Genomic DNA, 11,300 nt, shown 5'->3' on the forward strand with positions numbered 1-11,300 from the left:
GAAACTTATACCTTAAACTTGTACACTTAAAATACACATTTCCTCAATACCTATCAAAAATGTATATATTAAACATAATTATTAAGACAAACTTGTACATGTTTATACATTTGCAGAAAGTGTAGTGTGTGTTTAGCTCTGTCATACCTTTGTGAATGACTAAACACTGTCATGTCTTATTCCCAATATACTGTACTGTATTTGTGGTGTTTTAGACTCTGATAGCACAGCAGTTTGGCTTACATTTATATATTAAAAAAATAAACACAATATGTTTTATTCTTATGTTTATTTTTCTGCATCAGGATATTGGAAATGCAGTATTTTGTAAAACTGTCATTTTAATTTCCATGATATTGGAAAATTCTCAGGGTGGAGGGATATGGTGTGTGTGTGTGTGTGTGTGTGTATACTGTATATAAATATGTCTGTCTTTGTAGATACTTGGTTTTGTATATAACTATTTCAGTAAAGTTGTGAACATTGCTTGCAACAGTACATACTGAGAGAAGATGGAGCTCATTGTATATTGAGGAGTTAATTTTGGGTAAACTGAGATAAATGTAAGCACTTCATTTTAAATAAAATTTTCTTCATGAAAAATCCTCTCAATTTACAAAACTTCCAGAAATACCTTTTACCCCATATTCTTTAATATTTTCCAAAAGTTTGACTTTTTAATTTTCCTTAAGCATCCTTAACTCCTTTTATTTTGTCTTTTACTGGTACAAATGGACTTCATACCTTTACCAGTTATGAGTGGGTAAATTTATATATATTTTATTGCCTACTTTTATATGTTAGCTGTTTCTGAAAAAATCTGAATGCACGTGCTTTAAAAGGAGCTCATATTTGGGTTACTTTTGACAATTTAATAATTGAAATTTAATAATACATATTGTAAATAAATAAAAAAAAATCTTGTGGGAGCTTAAAAATCTTTCCTGCATTATAATTGGTTACAATTGGTAAATGTTTGTTTCAGTCTAATCTATATTTATATATCACTTACTGTAGATTTAAATAATATTGTTGTTACTTATGATGGTTATTCTGCTTGTGTAACTTATGTTATGTTTGTTATGGACTTTTTACTCTGACAAAATACTTATATTTTTATCTATTTTCTGACTATTAAACCAACTGAAAACAAGACCAAGTTCTTATTTTTAAACACAATTAAATCCTTTAAAATACATTAGGAGGTTCTCTCTTATGGAATAAAGGGGAATTGTACCTCAGATAAGGGGTGTCTCTATGCAAATATCATTCCCTTTTATATATTTAAGGAATGAAGACCAAAAGCCTTTACTTATTTTGCTTAACACACACCATGATCTCTGCAGCTTTTTCACTGCTGCTGCTCGCAGCCGTACACTGTAAGTGTTTCCATTTAACATATACATACAGTTTTGATTACTTACAGCTTTTTGCATTTCCAACACTAAAATAATTCTTCTTTAACAGGTGTTCACTGTGTTGAGCTGACCCAGCCTGGATCCACTATAGTAACCCCTGGTCAGTCACTGACTCTGACCTGTAAAGTGTCTGGATATTCATTAAGCAGCTACTGGACGGGCTGGATACGACAACCTGCAGGAAAAGCTCTGGAGTGGATCGGAAGTATACATGGGGGTGGTAGCACTTACTACAGTGAAAAACTGAAAAGCAGGTTTCAGATGTCCGTAGACACGTCCAGCAACACAGTAACATTAACGGGACAGAACATGCAGACTGAAGACACAGCTGTGTATTACTGCGCTGGTAGACCACAGTGAGACAGATCAACAACATCCCTGTACAAAAACAGCTACTAAAGCAGGCAATTCAACTCAAGGCTATAGCCTATTATAGTGTATATGTAAAATAAAACAAAATATACACCACCGTTCAAAAGTTTTGGGTCACTTTCTAACTCCATGATTGTTCCTGATTTTTTATTTCTTTCTACATTGTAAAGGAATGCTAAAGGCATCCAAAAAATGCATTAATCTCCTTTGAACAGTTGATATTGAGATGTTTCTGCTACTTCTGCTCTGTAAAGACTTCATAACGCCTCTAATCTAAGATGCTGTTAATTGGTCATTTTTCAGGCTGATAACTCTAAATGAACTTCTCGTCTGCAGGAGAGGTAGGTTGTGGTCTCGTCCTCCTGGGATGGCCTTCATGAGAGCCAGTTTCATTATGGTGCTTGACGGATTTTGCAAATGCACTTGACAATACTGTTCTTGCAAGAACTATTACAGAAAGGCTGACCTCTGTGTCTTAAAATAACAACTAACTGTTGTCTTTGTTGTTGTTACGTAATAACCTTATTTCATATGTGTTATTTTATAGTTTTGAAATCCCCAGTATTGTTGTAGAATGTAGAAAATAAATCATTAAACAAAAACGAAGAAATTTGCAAGTGACCCCAAACATAGTAGTGTAAATAATACTCAATTTAGTGTACAGTATTTACCATGATGGACACCACACAATTCTAGGACACAAACATTTATCAGAACATATGTTTAAACTCAATTTCCTGTTATCTTCTGTATATTTGCAAAGTGTTTGGTTTATATGAATGCAGTTTATCCAGTTTTATCATCACTCCTACAAAGCCACCCATGGACCACCTGTGTTAATGGGCAGGAAAAAATATCTAACTGCTGTTTACTTTTGCATCAACAATATTAAATAACTGGCAACCAAAAATCATTTACTGTTTTATGTTGACATCAGTGATCATAACCTATTAATAACAGGATTATTGTAATCATACAGACTACAGTTGGATACCCTGCCATTTGTCTCCTTCTCTCATCTTCACACACACACACACACACACACACACACACACACACATATACACACACTCTAATGGACACACTGCTCTGTCGTGATTTTTTTCAAAGGTAAAGTTCAGGTTAATTTAATTTATTTTTACTTTACAGCAGTGATTCCGTTAGTGTGCGCTCACTCTTGAGTGTCATTAGAGAGGTTTTTTGTTAAGTTTCCTGATGAAGCAGTGTTTCCGTTAGTGTGTGCGTGAAATGTGTCCCACACAGTAGCCCCCTCAAATAAGAGAAGAGGAAGAGCAAGAAGGAAGGGAAGGGGTGTAAGACAATAGGAGTGAGGGGGGAGGGAGTCATTCCTCCTCTCGCCTTACTTCAGCTTCACACACACGCACACATAGCACGAGCATGCACAAACACATACACAGCGCATGCACGCACAAACACAATCTGTCGAGATTTATTTCAAATTGTTTTAAAGTTAAGGTTAATTTGTTTTACTTTTACTTTATATTTTGTATTACTTATTTTTTTTATTTATTATTTTGGGTTGTGGAATGAATAATCTGAGTTTTCTTTATTTCTTATAGGAAAATTCACTTTGATTTATGAGTCTTTTGAATGTATTATGCTCGTAATCCAAGGTTCCACTGTATATAAGAAAGATTTACGTTAAAACAAATTTGTTGCCCCTCGAGACACTTCATGTAACAGCATGACCTTACAAGGACAGAACATGCAGACTGAAGGCACAGCTGTGTATTACTGCGCTCGTTATCCACACTGACACAACAAGCTGCAGCTGCATGAACTACATGAGCTTATTATTTAAATATCACAACTCAGTTCTGTATTTAAATAATAAGCACATTACATTTATTAACTAATTCCCACCTTACAACCTATGGAATTACCGTAGGTGAATTTTCTCACTTCTGGACATAATAATGAAGAAAAATTATTAAATATAAAGTGTTAGTGTTACGTAGTGTGGGTTTGGCAACTGCACAACAAAATGTAATAATGTTTATAAGAGCCCTTATGCAGGACTTCTGGGAGGTCAGTGAAATAGGAGTATGTGAGAGTGCTTGTGACACGCACGGCAAGACCTTTATTAATTGGTTTATTAATTGGAAACTCAAAAGAAACTAGGGAAAACTGAAAACCCAAAACTAACAGAACTCCTCTGTGTCCTTGAGAACAAACCGGGCTCTCAAAAATACACATAACACTTTAACGATAACGAGTTATTCCTTTTTGAGGGCATGTGTAATTTTTTGTGCTTTTTTAAAAATATATATATATTTTTTTAACTAAGACTGAACTGAGAATGCTCCGAGAGGCGTGTTGCTCTCTCTCTCTCAATGACGCTCACTTCTGACATTGACTTTGGCTGGGTCTGTGCCTTTGTCTTTGTCCCTTCTTTGGCCTTATGACTCAACTGACATGCCCTCGTACCTAGTGCTACCTAATGTTCACACACACACACACAATATGGTTGTTTGTATTTTATACAAATATAAGCAAATATGCACAGCCATCAATGTTCAAATTGTCCACATGTGTAACATAGTTTCTAAAAATTGACAACAAAATTTAAATGGTGTAAAATTTTTAAACTTGTAATTTGTTTTTCAATAGACTGGGAATAACAGCATATATATGTAGCCTGGCGAAAATGAACCAGCACAGGACACAGAAATGTCTTTTGGGGTTTTTTATTCTGAAAATAAAAATTGGGGTTTTATGAAAATAAAATGATAGTCTCTGGGAATCCTCCCCTACTGCATACGCACAATCACAACCTGAGAGGCGTAGCAACTGAGCCTCAGCTCCTAGTACAAATACATTTCAAATTGGAAACTAACCAAAATTGCTAGCACCAAACCATTAAAAGAAAAGAAAAAACAAATGCTGTTCATTTAAAACATACAAAAATAACTGTGGTGGCTCTTCCTGATAACACAACAGAAATGACACATTCCACTGTCAACAATCTTACATATCACAGTGTTCGTATAAAATTTACTTTATACCAATGAATGCATAAATCTTCCCAAAATACTGACTTTTCATGCATCCACTTAAGCACAGGTTATCTGTTGGCAGACTTCTTCACGAGTCACACTGTAAACATTTCCGGACAGATCTGTTGGCATCCAACATAAACAACAATAGTAGCCACTAACATCCAACACTATTTCTTTATAACACACTCTTTAACATTGGCAACGAAAGATTTTGATGCAACAGGCACACTTTCCAGCATATTCACCTGATAAAACAATCAGATGCACCTGAAACATAACGTGCTACAATTGCTGCAGCCGACGGTCTGTCTTCCTGTGTTTTTTCTTATTCACCGGTACCGCTCTGTATCCCCAAGTGTGCCCCCCAAATGGCAGTGCCATCTAGTGGCGGACATAGAAATTACATGTACTGTTCCCACCTGGCTACATTCTCCCCTGCTAAGAAGTCATCGTCCTCGGTGACTTAGCTCAAAATTTTTACCTCATTTACTGCTTCCCTAAAAAATGCAGCACCCATACTTGTCAACAGCTGTGACAGTACCTCAGGACTTAATGTTATGGCATTACATGCTGACTTAGGGATGTGATGTGGGTTAGAATGCACTCCTGCATTTACTCTCTGACTCCGGCGAGGTGCGGGAATGGGTACGGTAACCTTATCTTCCCTATCAGATCTGCGGTGTTTTGCTGGGACATGCAACTCTGGTTGAGACACCATTTCAGTAACAGAAGGTGCAATGGCTTCAGGCACCCTAAGGTCCACAAATTCGGAAACCTCACTGTTCTCATCAGGGACTTCATCTCTCTCTCCCCCCTCTATCTGGTCCAGATCCAGGCACGTGGCTTCTTCCAACACCACATACTCCGGGTCTAGATCTGGGAGTTCTACTACACTCTCAGTAGCGGGGGTGGTCATAGTAATGGGAACATTACTTCTCGACTTCCTGGGTGTTGGAACAGGCCCAGCACAAGGCCTAAGGTTGTCTCGGTGGACTCTCTTTGTTGGACCACCCTCTACTGGCTCTACTGTATGCGTACTGCCCTGAACCTCAACAACCCTGTATATGGTAGGGCCCCAAGCATCTTGAATTTTGTTTCTCCCCTGTGGCCAGTGACGTAGGTAAACTAGCTGACCTACTTCTACCGGGGGACAATAAACCTTGCCCTGCTCCTGCTGGACTCTCTCTTGAGCTTTTTGCTCAGCAAACTGCTTCGCTCTATGGTGTGCTTCTTTTAAGCGCTCCTGATAGACTGTGAGCCAGTCCTGTTTCTTATCCAGCACCTGTTCCTGACCAAGCAAAGCATCTACTGGAAGGTGCGGGTGTACCCCAAACATGAGGTAGTAAGGCGAGTGCCCTGTCGTGGCATGAGGAGTTACATTATAGGCATAGACAATTTCTGGCAAATGTTCAGGCCAACGGCGTTTCTTTTCCGGTGGCAAAGCGCGCAAAAGGTCGTGAAGCGTCCTATTAAAACGCTCACACTGTGCGTTGCCCTGCGGATGGTGAGGTGTGGTGCGAGTTTTCTTCACCCCATATAACTTGCACAGCTCCTGAATGACTTCACTCTCAAAGTTTCTGCCCTGATCTGAATGTAACCTCTCAGGCACACCATACTTCATAAACCACTCCCGGAGGAGGACCTTGGCCGTAGTATCTGCTTTCTGATCACGTGTTGGAAATGCCTGTGTAAACTTGGTAAAAACATCTGTTACCACCAAAACGTTCTCTCGTCCATCAGAAGCACGTTCCAACACACTAAAATCTACAGCAACAACTTCAAGAGGCCGTGAAGCTAGAAAGGGCTTCATGGGGGCACGTATCTTTGGCTGGGGCATCTTGGTAAGGATGCATCTCTGACACTGCTTAACCCACTGTTCCACATCTTCATACATCCCAACCCAGTAACACCTCTGCTTCAACAAGTTCTGTGTGCGCTCTACTCCCTGATGCCCCATGTGATCATGTACACACTCAAGTACAGCTTCCTTTAGACATGCTGGTAAAAGGAGCTGTTGACATTCACCCACATGCACATCGTCAATGACGCGATGTAGTAATCCATCAACCTCCCTTATTCTGGGCCACTGCCTGAGCAAAGAGATGACCGGTTTGGACAGACTCTTTCTCTGATGATAGGTGGGCTTCCTCTGCCAGTCCCAGAAATGTCTAAAGGACTTAAGCGTTGGGTCATTGCTCTGAAACTGTTTCAACTCGTCTTTGGTGTAACCCGGCAGAGTTGGTGTATTACCTTGGGAGTCAGTGACCTCAGTACCCTGCTTAACTACACCAGCACGAACCTGCCTAACTTGACAACACTTCACACCTGCACTGACTAGATCTGGCTCCAGAGCTGTTCCCTTTCTGACCACATTACAAATGGATATACACCCATCAAACCCTTCATCATCTCTAGCCTGTAGCTGCTCCCCTGCTAAAGGCTGCCTAGAGAGGGTGTCAGCTGCAGTGTTACATCGGCCAGGGCGATACTGTACTTCAAAGTCAAAAGGAGCTAACTGAGCAACCCAGCGTTGTTCAATTGCCCCAAGTTTAGCTGAATTGAGGTGACACAAAGGGTTATTGTCCGTTATTACAGTAAACTTAGACCCTAACAAGTAACCCCGAAATTTCTCTGATATAGCCCACTTGAGTGCGAGGAGCTCCAGTTTCATGCTGCTGTAATTCCTGTCATTTTTCTCAGCATTTCTCAACCTCCTACTCGCATAAGCTATAACCCGTTTTTTGCCTCCCTGGTACTGGTAGAGAACTGCACCGAGCCCCAAACTGCTGGCATCAGTCTCAACAACGAATGGGAGGGAGAAGTCTGCATAACCAAGTAGAGGAGCACTGGTGAGTCTCTCCTTCAGTTGGTTAAATGACTCTTCACACGTTGGTGTCCAAAGACATTCAAATAGGCTCTTGGACCTACCAGGACCGTTTTCTTTAATGCATGCGTTGACCACATTATGCAAAGGACCAGCCAGTTGGGAAAACCCCTGCATAAACCTCCGGTAGTAGCTGCAAAATCCCAAGAATGATCTTAAGTCTTTGACTTTAGCAGGTATTGGCCACTGCTTCACTGCTGCTACCTTATTGGGGTCTGTGCCAATGCCGTCAGCTGAGATCTGGTGACCAAGAAAACATACACTGGGCTGAAGAAAATTGCATTTCTCTACCTTGACCTTCAAACCTGTTTCTTTGAGTCTCTTCAACACTGTCTGTAGTCGCACTAGGTGGTCCTCAAAGGTTGGTGAATAGACTAATATATCATCCAAGTATACAAGCATTACCTGGAAGACCAAGTCACTCATGGTGGCCTGCATGAGCCTTTGGAAGGTTGCTGGCCCATTGCAAACACCAAACGGAAGTCGGGTGTACTCAAATAGTCCAAAAGGGGTCGTAAAGGCAGTCTTGTGTCGATCCCTCTCACACACAGCCACCTGGTGATAGCCGCTGGCAAGGTCTATGGTCGAGAAATACTTTGCCCCATGCAACGCATCAAAGCACTCATCGATACGTGGCAGAGGAAAAGCGTCACGTCTGGTCTTTGAGTTTAGTCGCCTGTAATCCACACACAACCTTAAGTTGTTATCGGCCTTCCTCACAAGAACAATAGGTGAAGCATAAGCACTAGTGCTCTCTTTAATGACACCCTTTTTAAGCAGTTGTGCTATGTGCTCTCTGACCTCTTTGTACTGAGTTGGTGGTATTCGTCAGTAAGGTTGAGTGACTGGGACATCATCCACTAGATTTATCTCATGCTTGACCTTGTCGGTGTAACCCAAGTCCTCATCTTTGAATGCAAAAACATCTGCATACTGGGCTAACAGGGCTGCTAACTTAGCTTGTTGATCTGGTGAACCACCCATATTCAGCTGACCTATTAATGATTGTAGCTCACCATCTGTCTTCATCTTCTTTGTGCCTATAGACACTTCCTCATGGTCAGCAGATATGCGATTGAAGTGTACCTCCACTGCTTCCTCAACACACTCAACCACACTGAGGACACCAAGTCTCATTCTGGACGGCAACCACAAATCTTCCTGTGAGAGATTTACTACTTGGACTGGGTACACCGGTTTGTTAGGCTCTACAAGAGTGGGGACAACCACAAGACCACTGGGTAACGGTGCATTATTAAGCTCCAATAACCTCAAAGTCTGGTCATTCAGACCCCTCCTGAGTCCCTTTGCATACACCGTAGCAACTGAAGCTGCTGGTACATGTACAGTGTTTTTACCAGCTATCCTGGCTGCCGTTGTCTTTCCCACTAGGTCCCGTGTTTGTACTCCCTGAAACGCTTCTCTCCAAACCGAGTTTAGCTCCCCACCAAAGACAGAGTCGAAACTAACAATAGCCAACTCTCTACAACGCTTTATCACATTCATTCCTATAAGTACTGGGGGCGATTTTTCAGGCTTGGACGATTCTTTCATTCTTTGCTGCCCAGCACCCATCCTTTCTGCCCTAGAATCTTCTGAAACTAAGTCTCCTGGAGCTAAATCCCGGACTACCAAAAACCCACACTCTGGTACAGTTAACCCCATAGCTCGCACACCCAACTCAATATAGCCTATATAAGGGATTGGCAAGGAGTTAGCGGCAGTTAGCTTTAACCATTTGGCTGTAGGGGATATGTCCTCATTCTCACCGAGCAAGTTTTGTCTGAAAAATGACTCAGAGATGGTGCTAACCTGGCTTCCCGTATCCAACAAGGCTTGAGCCTTAGCTCCACCCACCTCAATTTCCACTTCTGGACACCTACCAACTGCTCGTTCAAAAAATCTTTCACGAGTAAGGGTCTTTGAGCCTTTAAGCCCCCCTCGGATTGCCCGGCTCCCAGCAATCGAGGGAGCTAGTTTCCCTGAAAATGTGCATCGCTGGATGTGGGCCTACTCTGCGGCTTGGGACGTTTGCACTCCCTGGCAATGTGTCCTACTCCCTTACATTTAAAACAGACAGGCTTCCCCTCCTCTGTGAACTCAAACCTTCAGCCAGGCCTCCCACCTTTGTCTGGCTTGTCCCGAAGAGCAACACTCTGCCTCATCACATTGACTAACTCTCCAATAGCCTTGCCTTGCTCAGTAACAACTTTAAGGATTTCCTCCAATGTAGATGCTTTATCTTGGGTACTACCTGTACACTGACCTTTCTCCACTACACTGTCACACACTACGCTCCTGCTCTTGGCAACTCTGGTGTTACTGGGTCTCTCCTCAAGAGACCATGCGATAGCTTCCTGACGCACATCTAAAAGTGTGGACTCTGGCTTATCCCTGACCATTTTCCGAAGCTCCCTTCTGAGTGCAGGATCCTTGACTCCCTCTACAAACTGGTCTCTGACTGCCACCTTTGCATCAGAAACGGCATCGGGCTTTTGTTTAAGAGCTGAGCGAAGGATCTGGGATAGTGCGTGTGAGTATTCAAAGAAGTCTTCGCCTTCTAGCTGGTAACGGCTATAGAATGTCTGTAAAAGCTGTGCTACACTGCGCTTTTCACCATATGCTTCTCTGAGAAAACTGAAAATTTCATCAGGATCACTTAGCTCCTCATCCATGCACAATCTAACCTCTTCCAGTGCTGAACCCCTGAGGAGAGAGAGAATAAAGTCAACCTGGTCACTGTCACCCAAGCCCCTAGACCTAATAGCCCTGTGTACCTCATCAAGAAACTCATAAACGGAACGACCATCGACTGCAGCATCACCACTGAAAGGCTGGACCGGGCGTTCTCTGGGCAACTACACATAAGATCTATTAGTGCCACTACTTAGAGCTGTTATTTTAGCCATTGCCTAGTCATGTTTGTTACTTAGTTCAGATAACCTGGCCTGAAGCTCAATGACAGGATTTATCTCTGTCTGTTCATTATCACTTCCTCTGTCTGACATTTTAATTGTCTAGGAATAAACTTTAACCAAGGGCAAGATATAAAAGGTCTCTTCCAAACTTGGTCAGCTGGCTGTCCTGATGTTCTCCGCTCCTTCTCAGAAGATCTCTATCCTCGTGGCGGTCATCGGATGTACAGCGTCGTGGTTACTGATCGCCAACGGCAACCCCAAGAAAGCCTCAGCGCTGAAGAACTTCTTTAACACCAGACGACGCGTGTCCCTGCCACCACAGTTATTTTTTATTTTTGTACCCTAGCACTCCAATTAAGGTTTACCTAGCTTAGATTTATAAACAAAAATCTAAATCTTATACACCACCAATTTTGCAGAACCCCACTCATGGTACCAAATTGTGTAGCCTGGCAAAAATGAACCAGCACAGGACACAGAAATGTCTTTTGGGGTTTTTTATTCTGAAAATAAAAATTGGGGTTTTATGAAAATAAAATGATAGTCTCTGGGAATCCTCCCCTACTGCATACGCACAATCACAACCTGAGAGGCGTAGCAACTGAGCCTCAGCTCCTAGTACAAATACATTTCAAATTGGAAACTAACCAAAATTGCTAGCACCAAACCATTAAAAGAAAAGAAAAAA

The 11,300-nt window shown here is 41.6% G+C and overlaps 1 gene segment (V, D, J or C); it reads left to right on the forward strand.

Moving 5' to 3' along the window:
* Positions 1-1,330: 1,330 nt before the first annotated feature.
* Positions 1,331-1,778, forward strand: LOC128544267 (Ig heavy chain V region 914-like). The segment is given in 2 exon segments: positions 1,331-1,379; positions 1,468-1,778. Coding segments are annotated over 2 exon segments (357 nt in total).
* The last annotated feature ends 9,522 nt before the right edge of the window (positions 1,779-11,300 follow it).

Source organism: Clarias gariepinus, chromosome 16 (genome assembly GCF_024256425.1).
Source record: "Clarias gariepinus isolate MV-2021 ecotype Netherlands chromosome 16, CGAR_prim_01v2, whole genome shotgun sequence".
Lineage (NCBI taxonomy): Eukaryota > Metazoa > Chordata > Actinopteri > Siluriformes > Clariidae > Clarias > Clarias gariepinus.